This window comes from Ranitomeya variabilis, chromosome 1 (assembly GCF_051348905.1).
Source record: "Ranitomeya variabilis isolate aRanVar5 chromosome 1, aRanVar5.hap1, whole genome shotgun sequence".
Lineage (NCBI taxonomy): Eukaryota > Metazoa > Chordata > Amphibia > Anura > Dendrobatidae > Ranitomeya > Ranitomeya variabilis.
In genome coordinates this window covers 345,089,218-345,109,435 of record NC_135232.1, presented here as the reverse complement: position 1 = coordinate 345,109,435, position 20,218 = coordinate 345,089,218, and the positions used below count along the sequence as shown (strand labels likewise).

Below are 20,218 nucleotides of genomic sequence, written 5' to 3'. Positions count from 1 at the left end.
AGGCTTCAAAACTATGAATTAACACATGTGGAATTATATACTTAACAAAAAAAGTGTGAAACAACTGAAAATATGTCTTACTGTATATTCTAGGTTCTTCAAAGTAGCCACCTTTTGCTTTGATGACTGCTTTGCACACTCTTGGCATTCTCTTGATGAGCTTCAAGAGGTAGTCACTGGGAATGGTCTTCCAACAATCTTGAAGGAGTTCCCAGAGATGCTTAGCACTTGTTGACCCTTTTGCCTTCACTCTGCGGTCCAGCTCACCCCAAACCATCTCAATTGGGTTCAGGTCTGGTGACTGTGGAGGCAAGGTCATCTGGCGTAGCACCCCATCACTCTCCTTCTTGGTCAAATAGCCCTTACACAGCCTGGAGGTGTGTTTGGGGTCATTGTCCTGTTGAAAAATAAATGATGGTCCAACTAAAAGCAAACTGGATGGAATAGCATGCCGCTGCAAGATGCTGTGGTAGCCATGCTGGTTCCGTATGCCTTCAATTTTGAATAAATCCCCAACAGTGTCACCAGTAAAGCACCATCACACCTCCTCCATGCTTCACAGTGGGAACCAGGCATGTAGAGTCCATCCGTTCACCTTTTCTGTGTCGCACAAAGACACGGTGGTTGGAACCAAAGATCTCAAATTTGGACTCATCAGACCAAAGCACAGATTTCCACTGGTCTAATGTCCATTCCTTGTGTTCTTTAGCCCAAACAAGTCTCTTCTGCTTGTTGCCTGTCCTTAGCAGTGGTTTCCTAGCAGCTATTTTACCATGAAGGCCTGCTGCACAAAGTCTCCTCTTAACAGTTGTTGTAGAGATGTGTGTCATGTCGGATGCTATTCACACTAGGGCGTCCGACAGGCAGCGGTAATTCCACATACGTCCACTATAGGTTCAGTGGCGCCGGCAAGACTTTATTCTGGTTGTCCGGGGTTAATCTAGCTGGTACTCGGGTTGGAGTCTGGGTCACGCCCACGGTCTTTAAATAGTCGTGCTGGACTTTGGGCGTCGCCGATTATAGCTTGTGCCTCGTGCCTAGTGATTCCGGTCTGGAGTGGTGGTCTTGTAGGAGATATATCGTATCTGGTGGTGTATTAACCTTTGTTATATTTCTCCTTTCTATATTTGTATTTCCTTTGCCCTGAGCACATTATAGTCTTTTCCTGTGTGTCTGCGGCGTGGTGCGTTTTTAGTTTACCCTGTCTGTGCTTTCTGTGGGGGTTGGTGTGATATCACTTCACTGGGTGGCGGGTGGTGGTTTCAGCTTAGGGTTGAAACAGGAGTCAGGGCCAGGCCTGGTGGCCCAGACAAGCACACCATTAGTGTAAATTCTGGGAGAGGGACAGACAGGGTTTCACATAGTCTGAGGGATATCACAGGGTCCCGGGTAACCAGCCTTAACTTCCCTGGGCTCTCCGTAACAATGTGTCTGCTGCTAGAACATAAAAGTCAGAACCAGGATACTACAGATATGATATTCTGTATGAGGCTTAGTGTCATACACACTACTTGTACAGGGTCATATCACTAGTTCATACTATATGACTGAAATTATTCTTGATCTATGAATGTCGTGTGAAATCGGCCTCAATGTTTGGACCAGCCATCAACAATCTCAGTCCGAACATCATGAGCCGTAATCAGAATATGATCGTCGGTCTTGTGATACCAATCTTAGATAAGGTATTCTAATTAATATTTTACCAATTTAACAATTTTGTATGCAAAATTATAAAGAATTTTTCCATATTTAGGCATTTAGTTTGTAAGACTAACAGTCAGCCAAGCTATATCCTGTGGTTTTATCATTTTGAATAGGGCAAGGTACATTTGTCTGAATATTTCTCCAGATTACACTTGGATGCGGTTGCTGCTGGAAATGGATTCAGGTGCTATATGTCATATGTATGCAAAAAAACCGCTTTAAGGCAATCTGTTACCTGTTTTCACAGTATAAACAACATACATTATTAAGTAGATCTCTTAGAATTTTTTAATCTAAGAATGGCTGTATAATCCTCATAAAATTCTTATTTAAAGATCAGTCTAGGCCAAAAGTGGAAGTTCAAGGCCCCAAATAATTAAGATGTTTATGTATCACAGTGCCACAGAGTCTTATTGCTCCTACTCCTGCACTAAGAAGCACTTCTCCTTTTTGATGGTGTTTATTTCTTTTCAATCAGAGCTAGCATTTGCTGCATGGCTTAGGAGGAAAGGTGTTCATATGAGAAGCAGTTTTGTAGGAGATATCTGTGACTGTTGTGTGGTTTTTAAGTGTGGTAATTCCCTTCCCTCCTCTGCTTTGTTTTTTTTCCCATCCTCCACTCCCCAGTTTATTCCTCTGTTATATGTGAGTGAATATTTTGTATGCTTGGTGCTTTCAGTTTACCCTTGTTTGTGTAGCATGTTTATCGGTTTGGTGGCACAGCAGCGCCCCTCTTCCCTGAGTGGGGGAAGAAAACAGATGGAGGGCTCAGGAGATAAGGCAAAGGTCGCTACCCTGGCATCATCACCTTCAGAAGTATTTTGGGGAATAGGGCGAACTAGGGCGCCCCATAGTGTTAGAGACAGGCAAGGAGCTACTGGTCCCGGGTCACCCAACAGCTGAGTCGTGACACACAGAATTGCACAAAAATGTATACACTTTGGGGATTTTAATGCTAGTTTCGACCAGGACCACCAAAGTGGGTGAAGCTGGGGTTGGACGAAGGGGTGGCAACGCTCACCTATTTAATTCATGATCAGTTTTGGCGCATTATACACCTAAATGGTGACACCATTTCCTGACAGGTAAGATTTCTGCCAAAGAGCACCAATGTGCACCCCACTTGTAAGACGCACCTGATTCATTAAATCTCCTAATGAATCAGGCTCATCTTACTCCATCACTCAGCCTCATTGAGATTGACATGTACCACCCAGACTTAGTTAATCATGGGCAAAGTGTAATCAATCTCTGCCCAACCTGACCAACATCTACAGCTTTTACTAAGCACTGGGAGATCTTGGTAGCAGGGAGGAGGGACACTGAGGCTTTTGTCCAGCAGAGTAGGTGGGCAGAGATTCATGTTGGATATAAAGAATTACACAGCTATTCTGACTTGGATTTTATGAGTAAATACACCAGCCTCATTGGGTCTAAGATATCTATTTGAATAGGTACTCGGTGTCTATTGTGATGTCTGGTGTCAGGTCCAATATTATGATTATTTGATACCTTGTTTACTACAATTATATTTTTTTTACAGAATGTATCTATCGCCTACATTGGAATTTTTATTGGAGGAGATTATATGTTTTCTTGGCTAAATTTTTTAGGCTTAAATATTTGGTAAGTACCATGTTTGTTTTATTGTTACCATCTCATTGTACCAAATGCACATTTTTTTATTTTTATTTTTTTATATTTTTAAAATGTTTCATGAATATCAAGTACTTATCTATTTACTATTTGTTGTACAATATGTGACAAGACATTTGTGGATTGTGAAGGAAAGCCAGGAAATGTAACACAGGTTTAAATTGTGAACTCTAGTATTATTTGGTGTCCACATTCCTAGTCTGAGAAACAAACTAGATTGTATTTAAAGAATCTGCTTTCTACATATTTTATCCTTCTATGGGTTTAACATTTATCAATGTAGTTGGATCTTGCGTTAACAAAAATCTAACCTGGAACACTTCACATGTCTTGGCAGGTCAGTAATAACATCTTCATTAACTATTGGTATGTTCACATACCAGCTCGATAGCATGGTCTATTTAACATTTCCAATGGTTCAATAAATCTTAATTTTTTTTTTAATACTTAATATGACACTCAATTGTGTTTGTTAGATTATCATCTAATAAAGGAGGAGTAAATTCAGCTTCCAGCTCTATCAAAGTGCTATCATTGGCTTGTAGAGTGATTTCAGTCCAGTAAAAGTCAGAACCAGGATACTACAGATGTTCAGTCTGATATTCCTTTGAACAGAATCCATCATCTACAGGGTGTAAAGTTTTGGATTCTCCATGTTGATGAATTTCTCAATTTCTTCTTGTTCGATTAACACCACTGACCATAGGGAGTATCAATAATAGTGGAATTGTTTTGTTTGATGTGGAACAAGACTAAATATTCTCCAAGGGCATGTCTTTAAATATAGTCCTGCTTTTTTTGTGATTTCCAAGCAAAACGTAATATATTGAAACAAAAACCTGATTCAAAAAACCTTAGCAATTTAATTTATTACTCCATTTTTCTGCTTTCTGTTTTTTCCCCCTAGCCTTCCAAGAGCCATAACGTTATTTTTCCGTCATAGCATAGCTATAAGAAAGTTGACTTTTCTTTTTTTGCCGATGACTTATAGCTATTACAAAGTTATAGAAATATAGATTAAAAAACACAAACAGGATACAATTTTGAAAGGGAACAAAAAACAAACGAACAAAAATTTTTCAATTGGTTCAGATATTTATTAAGCTAACTGCCAAAAAATTGTCCTTCATGGCTTGCACCAAATGTATTATTTATTTTTAGACACTTTCTGCTGCGTGTTCTTGACAAATGTGCATGACATAGATGGAAAGGGATGTGGTCTAGTGGAAAAAGATGAGTGGCTTGAATGTGACAACAATGTCAACAAATCAGGACAAATTTCTGCCACAAAGTAAACTGACAAATAGCTGATATAGACTTAGGCTAGATACTCTAAATACAGCGGGTGAGAGAAGCATTGAACATGTCACCAATTTTCAAGGTGAATAAATTTCTAAAGGTGCTATTTAGATGAACATCTCTCTAGATATTAGTAAAAACCCATCAAATCCACACAGTCAAAGAAATCAAACCATAGACCATACATTAAGTTATGTGTAATAATGAGAAATGACACAGGAAAAATGTATTGAACACGCTTACTGAAATGTATTTAATACTTCTTCCAAAAGCCTTTGTTGGTGATGACCACTTCAAGACGCCTCCTGTATGGAGAAATTAGTCACATGCATTGCTCAGATGTGATTTTGGCCCATTCTAACACACAATCACTCTTCAAATCCTAATGCTATGTGCACACGTCAGGATTATTCGCAGAAATTTCCTGAACAAAAACGGATTTTTTCCGCAGAAAATCCGCATGCGTTTTTTGCGTGTTTTTTGTGCATTTTTGTGTGGATTTTTTGCTTTTTTTCCGGAGCTTCACAATGCATTAAATAGCAGGAAATCCGCAAAAAATCCACAAAATTAATGAACATGCTGTGTTTTTTTCCGCAATGCATTTTTTTAGCGGAAAAAACCCCCGCAACATATGCACAAAAATTGCGGATTGCATTCTATTTATAGGATGCTTAATGGCTTTCTTTCTTATTGTGGTTTTATATTGAAAAAACGCAAAAAATCCAGAATGTGTGCACACAGCCTAAAAAGGTTCTGTGGGCTCCTTCTATGAACTCTGAGCTTTAGTTCCTTCTGTAAATTTTCTTTAGGATTTAGGTCAGGTGATTGGCTTTTTCTGTAACCAATTGAGAGTTTTTTTGCTGTGTGTTTTGGATCATTATCTTGTCAAAATGTCTACCCTCGTTTCATGTCCATCATCCTGGCAGATGGCAGCAGATGTTTATCACAAATATCTTGGTACATCTGTACATTCATCCTTCGTTCAATTCTAAGAAGTTTGCCAGTGTCGTATGCTGATAAACAGTCCACACCATGATGTTCCCACCTCCAAACTTCAATGTTTGTATGTTATTTATGGGGTAATATGCAGTGCCATTTGACCTTCAGACATGTTGTATATTATGGCATCCAAAGAGTTCAATTTTGGTCTCATCTGACCAGACTATATTCCCCCCAGTATTTCACAGGCTTGTTTAAATGTTGTGGAGCAAACTTTAAATGTGCTTCAACATGCTTTTTGTTTAGCAATGGATTCTTGAATGGTGGTGTGCATACAGGCCATGGAGGTTGTGTGCATTACTTATAGTTTTCTTTGAAACACTTGTACCTACAGATTCCAGGTCTTTCTGTAGCTCTCCACAGGTGTTCCTGGGCTCTTGGACAACTGTTCTGATTATTTCTTTTCACTCCTGTGTCTGAAATCTAGAGGGGAGCACCTGGTTGTGGCCTGTTTAACCCCTTAGTGACAGAGCCAATTTGGTACTTAATGACCGAGCCAATTTTTACAATTCTGACCGCTGTCACTTTATGAGGTTATAACTCTGGAACGCTTTAACGGATCCTGCTGATTCTGAGATTGTTTTTTCGTGACATGCACTTCATGATAGTGGTAACATTTCTTCGATATTACTTGTGATTATTTATGAAAAAAATGGAAATATGGCAAAAAATTTAAAAATTTAGCAATTTTCAAATTTTGAATTTTTATGCCCTTAAATCAGAAAGATACAGTGGGGCAAAAAAGTATTTAGTCAGTCAGCAATAGTGCAAGTTCCACCACTTAAAAAGATGAGAGGCGTCTGTAATTTACATCATAGTTAGACCTCAACTATGGGAGACAAACTGAGAAAAAAAAATCCAGAAAATCACATTGTCTGTTTTTTTTATCATTTTATTTGCATATTATGGTGGAAAATAAGTATTTGGTCAGAAACAAACAATCAAGATTTCTGGCTCTCACAGACCTGTAACTTCTTCTTTAAGAGTCTCCTCTTTCCTCCACTCATTACCTGTAGTAACGGCACCTGTTTAAACTTGTTATCAGTATAAAAAGACACCTGTGCACACCCTCAAACAGTCTGACTCCAAACTCCACTATGGTGAAGACCAAAGAGCTGTCAAAGGACACCAGAAACAAAATTGTAGCCCTGCACCAGGCTGGGAAGACTGAATCTGCAATAGCCAACCAGCTTGGAGTGAAGAAATCAACAGTGGGAGCAATAATTAGAAAATGGAAGACATTCAAGACCACTGATAATCTCCCTCGATCTGGGGCTCCACGCAAAATCCCACCCCGTGGGGTCAGAATGATCACAAGAACGGTGAGCAAAAATCCCAGAACCACGCGGGGGGACCTAGTGAATGAACTGCAGAGAGCTGGGACCAATGTAACAAGGCCTACCATAAGTAACACACTACGCCACCATGGACTCAGATCCTGCAGTGCCAGACGTGTCCCACTGCTTAAGCCAGTACATGTCCGGGCCCGTCTGAAGTTTGCTAGAGAGCATTTGGATGATCCAGAGGAGTTTTGGGAGAATGTCCTATGGTCTGATGAAACCAAACTGGAACTGTTTGGTAGAAACACAACTTGTCGTGTTTGGAGGAAAAAGAATACTGAGTTGCATCCATCAAACACCATACCTACTGTAAAGCATGGTGGTGGAAACATCATGCTTTGGGGCTGTTTCTCTGCAAAGGGGCCAGGACGACTGATCCGGGTACATGAAAGAATGAAAGGGGCCATGTATCGTGAGATTTTGAGTGCAAACCTCCTTCCATCAGCAAGGGCATTGAAGATGAAACGTGGCTGGGTCTTTCAACATGACAATGATCCAAAGCACACCACCAGGGCAACGAAGGAGTGGCTTCGTAAGAAGCATTTCAAGGTCCTGGAGTGGCCTAGCCAGTCTCCAGATCTCAACCCTATAGAAAACCTTTGGAGGGAGTTGAAAGTCCGTGTTGCCAAGCGAAAAGCCAAAAACATCACTGCTCTAGAGGAGATCTGCATGGAGGAATGGGCCAACATACCAACAACAGTGTGTGGCAACCTTGTGAAGACTTACAGAAAACGTTTGACCTCTGTCATTGCCAACAAAGGATATATTACAAAGTATTGAGATGAAATTTTGTTTCTGACCAAATACTTATTTTCCACCATAATATGCAAATAAAATGATAAAAAAACAGACAATGTGATTTTCTGGATTTTTTTTTCTCAGTTTGTCTCCCATAGTTGAGGTCTACCTATGATGTAAATTACAGACGCCTCTCATCTTTTTAAGTGGTGGAACTTGCACTATTGCTGAATGACTAAATACTTTTTTGCCCCACTGTATGTCACACAAAATAGTTAATAAATAACATTTTCCACATGTCTACTTTACATCAGCACAATTTTGGAAGCAACATTTTTTTTGTTAGGAAGTTATAAGGGTTAAAAGTTGACCAGCGGTTTCTCATTTTTACAGCAAAATTTACAAAACCATTTTTTTTAGGGACCAGCTCACATTTAAAGTCACTTTGAGGGGTGTACATGACAGAAAATACCCAAACTTGACACCATTCTAAAAACTACACCCCTCAAGGTGCTCAAAACCACATTCAAGAAGTTTATTTACCCTTTACATGCTTCACAGCAATTGAAACAACGTGGAAGGTAAAAATGAACATTTAACTTTTTTTTGCAAACATTTTACTTCAGAACCAATTTTTTTTATTTTCACAAGTGTAAAAAGAAAAAATGAACCACAAAATTTGTTGTCCAATTTCTCCTGAATGCGTCGATACCCCATATGTGGGGGGTAAACCACTGTTTGGGCGCACGGCAGGGCTTGGAGCGCTGTTTGACTTTTTCAATGCAGAATTGCCTGGAATTGAGATCGGACGCCATGTCGCGTTTGGAGAACCCCTGATGTGCCTAAACATTGGAAACCCTCCACAAGTGACACCATTTTGGAAACTAGACCCCTTAAGGAACTTACCGTATTTTTCGGACTACAAGACGCACTTTTTCCCCCCCAAAAAAGGGGGGAAAATGGGGGGTGCATCTAATAGTCGCAATGCAGGCTTACCGTGGCTTGAGAGGTGCGGCGGCAGAGGTGCGGCGGCAGAGGTGTGGCAGCAGAGGTGCGGGGATGAGGAGGCGCAGTGAGCGGGGTCCCTTTCCCCGGTGAGGTGATGCAGCAGCCCGGTAATGCGAACTCGGCTTCAGGAAAATGGCCACCGCAATCCCCATCTGCGCACGCGCGGCATCCCGCGGCCATTTTCCTGAAGCCCCGGGCAGCAGAGCGCTCCATCTGCGCACGCGCGGCCTCAGGAAGATGGCCGCCACCACCGGTAACAACAGGATTCACCCGGCTCTGCTGCATTACCGGGCTGCTGCATCACCTCACCAGGGAAAAGGACCCCTCTCACGCCATACCTCTCACTGCGCCTCCTCATCCCAGCACCTGTGCCGGTAACCACTGCTGCAACCCTCCCATGGACACCAGGCCGTGGTGTCGCCCACCTAAGCAGGAAGGGACCCTGCTCAGGTGCACGCCGTACTGCATCACCCCACCTCTGCCGACACCATGCCTCTTGTGACCCTGCTCTGCCACCGCCAGCCCTCAGGTAAGATACTGTAAATTCGGACAATAAGACGGACCCCCATCTTATAAAAAATCTTTTTTTCTGCAATTTTCACCCCAAATTTGGGGTGCGCCTTATGGTCCGGTGCGTCTTATAGTCCGAAAAATACGGTATCTAGATGTGTGGTGAGCACTTTGAACCCCCAAGTGCTTCACAGAAGTTTATAACGTAGAGCCGTGAAAATAAAAAAATCACATTTTTTACACAAAAATGATTTTTTCGCCCACAAATTCTTATTTTCACATGGGTAACAGGAGAAATTAGACCATGAAAGTTGTTGTGCAATTTCTCCTGAGTACGCTGATACCCCATATTTGGGGGTAAACCGCTGTTTGGGCGCACAGCAGAAAGAAAAAATGAACCACAAAATTTGTTGTACAATTTCTCCTGAATATGCCGATACCCCATATGTGGGGGGTAAACCACTGTTTGGGCGCACCGCAGAGCTTGGAAGAGAAGGAGTTCCATTTGACTTTTTAAATGCAGAATTGGCTGGAATTGAGATCGGACGCCATGTCGCGTTTGGAGAGCCCCTGATGTGCCTAAACAGTAGAAACCCCCCACAAGTGACCCCATTTTGGAAGCTAAACCCATTAAGGAACTTATTATCTAGATGTTGTATGGTGAGCACTTTGAACCCCCAAGTGCTTCACAGAAATTTATAACGTAGAGCCGTGAAAATAAAAAATCCTTTTTTTCCCTTAAAAATTATTTTTCAGCTCGCAATTTTTTATTTTCTCAGGAGTAACAGGAGAAATTGGACTCCAAAATTTGTTGTCCACTTTGTCCTGAGTACGCTGATACCCAATATGTTGGGGGGGACCACTGTTTGGGCACACATCGGGGCTCAGAAGGGAAGTAGTGACGTTTTAAAATGCAGACTTTGATGGAATAATCTGCGGGCGTCATGTTGCATTTGCAGAGCTCCTGATGTACCTAAACAGAAACCCCCCACAAGTGACCCCATTTTGGAAACTAGACCCCACAAAGAGCTTATCTAGATGTGTGGTGAGCACTATGAACCCGCAACTGCTTCACAGTAGTTTATAATGTAGAGCCATGAAAATAAAAAAATCATATTTTTTCCACAAAAATGATCTTTTCACCCCTAGATTTTTACTTTCACAAGGGTAACAGGAGAAATTGGACCCCAAAATTTATTGTGCAATTTATGCTGGCATATGTGCAAACACAGTATGGAGAGTGGAGGAGATGTGTGATCAGGCAGTATGGAGAGTGAGGGGGTAAATATATGAAGAGACAGTATGCTTAACAGGGGGATGTGAGGAGGCAGTATGAGGAGGAAAGGAAAAATGTGTGAGGAGACTATTGTGGAGAATAGTGTGAGGAGACAGTATGGGTGAGAAAAGTGTGAGTGGGCATAAAATGGAGACTGAGTAGTGGGAGGGGTAGCAATGTAAGGGCACAGCCAGGAGGGGACAGTATGTCAAGGAGGGGGAGTATGATGAGGGGGCACAGTATAGAGACTTGGCCCTATAGGTGGGACACAGTGTTAGAGGACAGTTTGAAGAGTGGGGCCAGAATGGAAAGGACAGGGCAGCATGGAGGGCATGTACCATAAGAGAGTGCGTTTGGGGTTATATTTTGTGCAGGGAATATAGTGAGGGGCAATTATTTATTCAGGGGCTCAGCGCAGGGCAGATATTTTTATTCAGGAGCATTATAATGACATTGCTATCTTTAAGAGCATCGTGTAGGTACCAGTGCTTCTCGCAAAATTAGAATAGCATCAAAATGTAAATTTATTTCAGTTCTTTAATACAAAAAGTGAAACTCATATTATATAGAGTCATTACAAACAGAGTGATCTATTTCAATTGTTTATTTCTGTTAATATTGATGATTATGGCTTATAGCCAATGAAAATCCAAAAGTCATTATCTCAGTAAATTAGAATAATTTACAAATACCGTATCACCTGAAAAGCCTTCCTAAGCATTTAAAAAGGTCCCTTAGTCTGTTTCAGTAAGCTCCACAATCTTTGGGGAAGACTGCTGACTTGACTGATGTCCAGAAGGCAGTGTGAGGCAGTGACCCATGTCACAGGTAGGGGTCGCTGTTCTCCCCAGGATGCGCACGAAGGCGTATCGAGGCCATGGGGGTGCATTGCAGACACAGGTGTAACTGTGATTGCAATTGTGAGGCAGGGACCGATGTCACGGTAGTCGTGCAGTCTGTTTCATTCCAGGCCCGGGTTTTACATGTGGCTGAAGGCCACAGATCCCAGTTAAAATCCCTGCAGTAAAGGGTTTGGGTGTGTAGGGTCAGAGTCAGTATCAGTCTGGTGTATGCTAGAGGGCAGAGCAATCGGCTCTGCAGAGCTCCTGTGTGAGGAAACACAAGCAAACAGAGCCAAACAGCCAGGGGAGCTGAGATGACTGGCACCCACAGCATGCACAGCGGTGCAATTGCACACGGCAACTAGTGTCGGAGGTAGATGGTCTTGTGCCCGGCGGTGAACCGGAGGTAGACGATCATGTAACTGAAAGAGGACTAGCGTGTTTAATGAATGAAAACTAAAGAATATCGTGTAGTGCTGAAAGCTGTGAGTAAAGAAACATTAACACAGAGGTGCAGTCGCCCACAGCAACTGGTCATGAAGGTGGACCGGCGTGTTTAGTGGCTGTGTAATCCAGCTGGTAAGGTTCCCAGCAGTGGTCCAGAGGATATCGGGTACTATGTAGTGCTGTGAACTGGACATTAATGCTATGCACTTGTGCAAATTGGACATTTAATGCTGTGAAGTAACGCATTAAAGAGACTTTGTGTTGGAACTTTGTTGGGTCACTGCATCCTCACTGCATAAGTGTGCTACTATTGCATTACAGCGGTCATTGACACACTCCACAAGGAGGGTAAGCCACAAAAGGTCATTGCTAAAGAAGCTGGCTGTTCACAGAATGCTGTATCCAAGCCTATTAATGGAAAGTTGAGTGGAAGAAAAAAGTGTGATAGAAAAAGGTGCACAAGCAACCGGGATAACCGCAGCCTTGAAAGGATTGTTAAGAAAAAGCCATTCAAAAATTTTGGGAAGATTCACAAGGAGTGGATTGCTGCTGGAGTCATTGGTTCAAGAGCCACCACACACAGACGTATCCAGGACATGGGCTACAAGTGTCACATTCCTTGTGTCAAGTCACTCATGACCAATAGACAAAACCAGAAGCGTCTTACCTGGGCCAAAGAGAAAAAGAACTGGATTGTTGCTCAGTGGACCAAGGTGTTGTTTTTAGATGAAAATAAATTTTGCATTTCATTTGGAAATCAAGGTCCCAGAGTGGAGGAAGAGTGTAGAGGTGCACAATCCAAGCTGCTTGAGGTCTACTGTGAAGCTTACACAATCAGTGATGGTTTGGGGAGCCATGTCATCTGCTGGTGTAGGTCCACTGTGTTTTATCAAGACCAAAGTCAGCGCAGCATCTACCAGGAGATTTTAGAGCACTTCATTCTACCCTCTGCCAACCAGCTTTTTGGAGATGAAAATTTAATTCTCCAGCAGGACTTGGCACCTGTCCACACTGTCAAAGTGCCAATACCGGGTTTAAAAACAACAGTATCAGTGTACTTGATTGGCCAGCAAACTCGCCTGACCTTAAACCCCATAGAGAATCTATTAAGAGGAAGATGAGAGACACCAGATACAACAATGCAGACCAGCTGAAGGCTGCTATCAAAGCAACCTGGGCTTCCAAAACACCTGAGCAGTGCCACAGGCTGATCGCCTCCATTGATGAAGAATTGATGCAAAAGGAGCCCTGACCAAGTATTGAATGCATTTACTAAACATACATTTCAGTAGGGTAACATTTCAGATTTTAAAATAATTTTTCAAGGTGGTATTATAAAGTATTCTAATTTGCTGAGAAAATGATTTTTGGGTTTTCATTGGCTGTAAGCCATAATTATCAACATTAACAGGAATAAACTCTTGGAATAGATCACTCTGTTTGTAATGACTCTATATAATATATGAGTTTCACTTTTTGTATTGAAGAACTGAAATAAATTAACTTTTTGATGATATTCTAATTTTGTGAGAAGCACCTGTATGTGCTGAACAAGACACGAGAAGATGGAAGTCTGCAGAGACGATTTGTGGCTGTGAAAAGTCATCATGGAGTCTGGACAAGATGAAGAAAAGAAAGAGAGGACTCCAATCAGAGACAACATCATCTATCAGGTTCCTGGATGTAATTTTTCTTTTTGTGATGCTGACTAATTCTCATGTTTTTATTTGTTATGAGCTTTAAAGGGGTTGTCCAAATTTTTCATGAGTCTGCAGTCATTCTATGTGACTGCAGACTTCTGAATTCTCACAGTGTCCACTGCACACTGTCAGGATTCTCTGCTGCTGGCAATTTGTAAACATGTGGTCATGTGCCGTCGAGACATGCGTGGCCTCACTCAATGAAAATGAACTGAGCAAGGCCGGACACGTCCGGTTGGAATTTGGTCAGAGGTTTACAAATCACATATTTGAGCTGACATGACCGTTCACTCTTGCCACCGGCAAGGGAGAATCCTAAAAGTGTGCAGTGCATGCACACTGAGAATTCCGAAGTCAGCAGTCACATATAGTCACTGCAGACTTTCATCTCAAACCTGGACAAGCCCTTTAATTATAAAATGAAGCCATGTAGCATGTCAATCCTTACAGCATGTAATAGGTTCACTGTCAGGATTCAGCTATGCTTGCTGGTTCCAGCAGTCATCATGTGGCCACTTCAGTCATATGCGATTTTTATATTTACGGTCATGGGATAACAAGCTTTTCTTTTTGCTTCTCAGTTTTTCACTGAACATTAAGAGAATTAGGGAGAGCAGCTCATCAGTACATGACTAAAGGTACCTTCACACGAAGCGACGCTGCAGCGATAGCGACAACGATGCCGATCGCTGCAGCGTCGCTGTTTGATCGCTGGGGAGCTGTCACACAGACCGCTCTCCAGCGACCAACTATGCCGAGGTCCCCGGGTAACCAGGGTAAACATCGGGTTGCTAAGCGCAGGGCCGCGCTTAGTAACCCGATGTTTACCCTGGTTACCAGCGTAAAAGTAAAAAAAACAAACAGTACATACTCACCTGCGCGTCCCCCAGCGTCTGCTTCCTGACACTGACTGAGCTCCGGCCCTAACAGCACAGCGGTGACGTCACCGCTGTGCTTTCACTTTCACTTTAGGGCCGGCGCTCAGTAAGTGTCAGGAAGCAGACGCTGGGGGACGCGCAGGTGAGTATGTACTGTTTGTTTTTTTTACTTTTACGCTGGTAACCAGGGTAAACATCGGGTTACTAAGCGCGGCCCTGCGCTTGGTAACCCGATGTTTACCCTGGTTACCAGTGTAAAACATCGCTGGTATCGTTGCTTTTGCTTTCAAACACAACGATACACGGCGATCGGACGACCAAATAAAGTTCTGGACTTTATTCAGCGACCAGCGACATCACAGCAGGATCCTGATCGCTGCTGCGTGTCAAACTAAACGATATCGCTAGCGAGGACGATGCAACGTCACGGATCGCTAGCGATATCGTTACAAAGTCGTTTCGTGTGAAGGTACCTTAAGTGTGTAAATCTTACATGTGCTTGGGAAGTGGGGTGGGTGGGTTGCCAAACTGAATTCTTGCTCCTGGGTACTAGAAAACAGAAGATACACATCTGGCTGAAAATGTCAAATTTATCGAATAGCAGGAGCCACTTTTATAAATTTGGTTCATTTTAAGACTGGATAATCTGAGTTTACATTGTGTAAAAATTAGACCGCTTTGATAAATATACCCTATTTTTGGGGGGATTTTGTTTTTATAATCAGTTTGTAATAAAAAAAATTGATATGCTTGTTAATCGAGTCGGTATTGTAATACTAAATGTATACAGTATATATTTTATTTTTTGCTACTTAAGAATGTGTTAACCCCTTAACGACTGCCGATACGCTCTTATACGGCGGTAGTTAAGGGTACTTAAACCACAGCGCCGTTAATTAACGGCGCTATGGAAAAAGTGTATAGCGCCCCCCAGAGTCAGATTTTCTCTGGCAGCCGAGACCCCAGAAAACATGATTCGGGTCGGTTTTTACAGACCCCCGGGTTGTGATCGCCGTTATTAACCGTATAACGGTGACCTTAAAAAAAACCCAAAACACGATTTGCCATTTAATTTCTCTGTCCTCCGATGCAATCACACATCAGAGGACAGAGAAATAGGGTCCCCGATTGCCCCCGGATACCTAACAGTGTCTCCTGGTGTCCCTGGGTCCTCCTGCTTCCCCCCACAGCCGAACAAACAGGACAGGACAACTGCACCGTATTGAAGGGAGGATGGATGGGGTTATGTATTGAGATATTTTGGCCAACAATCTCCTTCCCTCAGCATTGAAGATGTGTTGTGACTGAGTTTTTCAGCATGACAATAACCCAAAGCACACAACCAGGGCAGCTAAGGAGTGGTTTTCTAAGAAGCATTTCAAATTAATTATGTAAAAATCAAACAATGTGTTTTTCTGGATTTTTTTTTAGATTCTGCCTCATAGTAGAGGTGTACCTATGAAAAAAAATTACAGACTTCTTCATTCTTTGTAAGTGGGAACACTTGCAAAATTGGCAGTTTATCATATACTTATTTTTCCTACTGTAATAATAATTCCTACGAAAAGAGAAACTTATTTTTTCATTAGACTGCAATACTATATTATTGCATTTTATAAGAGATCACAGTTTTGTGTCACCTAGACTAGTAAAATGTGTAAAAACTAAAAGCATTTTTTAAATAAAATGTAAGTATTAAAATATAAAAAAAATTAACATTCCGAATTTTTGCATGCAGAATTGTCTGAAATAATATCATTATTTATATGACAATTGTGCAGTGGCTGTGGCCAGCTACTGCAAACCCACTTCTATTCACTTGAATAGGACCAGATGTGCAGTTCCTGGCCTCGGCCACTACACAGTTGACTGTTCTGTGATGTCCAGCTTCGCAACTGCGGACATCCAGCTGCCGCACTGATGTGTGGGGTTGTAGGACCACCACTAATTTAATATTGATGACCTACCCTTAACACTATAAAAGTAGTGAAGCAACCTATTAAAGTTGTCCTTCAAAACTATAACTCGGACCACAAAGCAAAGCCCTGAGATGGCTATGTCTATGGAAAAAATAAAAGGTTATGACTTTTGGAAAGTAAAAAGGAAAAATAAATGACTGAGTCTTCAAGAGGTTAAACTGCAGCTTTGTCTTAATCAAAATCAATTCAAACCATAGTACTACAAAAAAGTCTCCTTATTGCATAGGCATTATAGATAATGTTATATGGAAAAATAAGTTAACCAGCAAGATGCGGTTCCGCATCTTTATGGAACTAAAACCACTTCTGAAGAAACGTGCACAAATGGACAGTGACATTTTTTTCCTATCTAAATGAAAAAAGGAGAATCTAATTCCCAAAGGACTCTGGATTACAAACCCAATTCTACATACCTACAACACCCATTATGCACAGAACCTGTGTCACAGGACTTCTGAGAGATTAAGGAATCATCTTTTGCATGTCTGCTACAGCATAAAGAGTAAAGTCCAAGGGCAATTTGATACTCTGAGGAAGACACTTACAGAAGACACAGAGCAAAAATTACAACAATATTACAACAAACTACGGGCCCTTCTGATTCATATCAAGGAAAAGAAACTGCACAGATTGCGCCTTAATTCAGGACTCTATGCAAAAAGATACAAAACAAAGCCAAAACCTGACAACTTGGACAACCACTCCATTCCAGACACAAAAGCATCTAACTGTGTCATTAATCTCTCAGATTACAAACCCAACAAAGTGGAACTGGCCGTGCTTTCCAGAGGACTCTCATTTTGTCCTACTAAGGCCCTGGATAAAACTGAACTCTGCAGTGATATGGAACATCTTTTCAGGAGACTGCGCCTGAGGGAATATTTCAATGATACAGAAGATTCAGAACCCACCTGGACTGAAGGAAAAGGGATACTAACAACAAAGAAGAGGTCAGACTGGACACCTCCACCTGGACGCAACCCTCATTTGGATAAATATATAGACTCCTTCAGACATATGATAAAATCCACCATCATAGATACTAACATTAGACAAGCATCCAACATCAGTGCCCAAGAGAGAAAGGCCATACAGTCTCTGAAAACCAACAAAGAAATCATCATCAAACCTGCTGACAAGGGAGGTGCAATAGTCATGATGAACACATCAGACTATATGAAGAAAGCAAACAGACAACTTATGGACACACGCTACTACAAAAAATTGGAGTAGGATCCTACACAGGACTATTACAAGGAACTAAACAAGTTGGTATCTTGTCTGCCCGACAAATCCATAAGAGCCAATGACCTGATACCAGAAAGTCCAAGAACAGGGACATTCTACATGCTTCCCAAAATCCACAAATCTGGAAATCCAGGAAGACCAATTATTTCATGTGTGGGCACCCTTACTGAGCAGATATCTGGATGGGTAGAGGGTATTCTTAAACCCCTGGTAAAGGATACACCCAGCTTCATTCAGGACACAACTGACCTATTGAATAAACTATCAGCAATAGGTCCTCTACCAGAAGGAACCATCCTGGCCACCATGGATGTGGAATCTTTGTACTCCAATATCCCACACCAGGATGGATTAAATGCCTGCAAATTCTTCCTGGAAAACACAGGGACTGATGCAAATTCTGTGGTGAAACAGAAATAAAATTCATCCTCACCCACAATTACTTTGAATTTGACAAGAAGATCTATCTACAGGAGACTGGCACAGCAATGGGAAGTAAAATGGCCCCACAGTATGCAAATCTTTTCATGGCCAAGCTTGAAAGTGACTTTTTGTCCTCATGTCCCATCAGGCCTCTGGCGTACTACCTCTACATTGATGACATTTTAATCATCTGGACAGAGTCTGAGCCACAGCTAAAGACGTTCCATGAACAGTTTAATCAATTTCATCCTACCATCAACTTGACACTCAACTACTCCTGCACTGAAATTAACTTTTTGGACACCATCATTAAGCTGCAGAACAATAAAATAGAGACATCCCTGTATCAGAAGCTAATCGACCGTCCAACATACCTTAAATGGGACAGTTTCCATCCAAAACACATAAAAAACTCCATTGTCTACAGCCAAGCCATCAGATACAATCGTATATGTTCCAACCCAATGGATAGAGATGAACACCTTGATCGCCTCAGAAAGACCTTTTTGAATCAGGGCTACCATCCAAGAACAACTGAAAACCAGATTACAAGAGCCACCAGAATATCAAGGAATCACCTGCTACATTAGAAAGCTAAAGAAGAAAATAACCGGGTACCTCTAGTAGTTACCTACAATCCAAATCTGGAGGTGCTAAGGGTAGCTGTACAGAAATTACAACCTTTACTACAAAAAGATGCCCGCTTACAATCCATTTTTCCAGACCCCACTACTGTGTTTTAGGCAGCCCCCAAATCTAAGAAGCATCATTGTCAAGAGCTCCCTGTCCTCTCCAACAGCTGCAGGTACCTTTCCTTGCAATAAAAAAAAATGTAAAACCTGTCCATTTATAATGACCACAGACAAGATAAAGATCCCCAATCACATCAGGACTACAAGATACCAGGTACTTTCAGCTGCGACACTTCTAATGTGGTATACCTAATTATTTGTACTAAATGTCCAACTGGGGGTCTATATGTGGGGGAGACAGGGCAAAAGCTTAGAACAAGAATGAATTCTCACCGCCACACAATAATAGAAAAAAGAATGGATCTACCTGTGGCAATACATTTTTGTCTCCCAAATCATAACATTATGGACATGAAATTACTTGTGTTAAAAGGTAGCTTCAAATCTAAGAGAGACAGAAGAGTCTGGGAATATAAACTGATGACGACCTTTGACAGTCTCACTGCAGGAATGAATGTGTCGCATGGATTTATGTATTTTTACATCAACTAAGGAACGTGCCCCTCAGACTATGAGGTGTCATCACAACAGAATCAGACCCCAATCAGAGGACAATAAAACAATCCTTATCTAAGAACTGGCCAAATATTTATGGACATAACTGTTTATCACTCATGGTAATTCTGCTTCATGTCACCTGTCTTATCCATGGTTTTTCCTTTTTTTTTTCTTCTGTGCTATGTTGTGCATAAATATGTGATTCTTCAGAATTTCTTTTAGTCTTTGCCTGATGAAGAGACCTGTGTAGTCTCGAAAGCTTGCAATTTGTTACCATCTTTTCAGTTAGCCATTAAAAGGTATCAACCACTGAGGACACTCAATTCTAAATATTTTTTTAACCAGCAAGTTAAGTGTATGGTTTGCATTTTATCAAGTGATATTCCCTTATATGAAATGAGTGGGATTGTTCCTCATAAATCCTAATTAAAGGAACCAGTGATTAGAAACATTCTGCGGGATTGTGGTCAGGGATGCATGTTTCAGAAACATAGCTGAGAATGGTGACCTAAACGTACCTGTGCATTAACCTGTGCAAGCAACCTTTCGCCATTGGAATCAGGTGTATCCTTATTAGTGATGAGCGAGTGTACTCGTTGCTCGGGTTTTCCCAAGCACTCTCTGGTGTCCTCCGAGTATTTATTTCTCCTCGGAGATTTAGTTTTCATCGTGGCAGCTGGATGATTTACAGCTACTGCCCAGCTTGAATATATGTGGGGATTCACTAGCAACCAGGCAACCCCCACATGTAATCAGACTGGCTAGTAGCTGTAAATCATGCAGCTGTGTCAACAAAAACTACTGTATATACTTGAGTATAAGCCGACCCGAGTATAAGCCGACCCCCCTAATTTTGCCACAAAAAACTGGGAAAACTTATTGACTCGAGTATAAGCCTAGGGTGGAAAATGCAGCAGC

The 20,218-nt window shown here is 41.7% G+C and overlaps 1 protein-coding gene across 1 annotated transcript in view; it reads left to right on the top strand.

Annotated features, from left to right (window-relative positions):
* The window catches only part of SLC35D2 (solute carrier family 35 member D2), a 186,289-nt gene that overhangs the window by 149,270 nt on the left and 16,801 nt on the right, over positions 1-20,218 (top strand). The window contains exon 11 of the mRNA XM_077299652.1: positions 3,251-3,333. Coding sequence (XP_077155767.1) covers positions 3,251-3,333 — 83 coding nt within the window. The remainder of the gene's footprint in view (positions 1-3,250; positions 3,334-20,218) is intronic.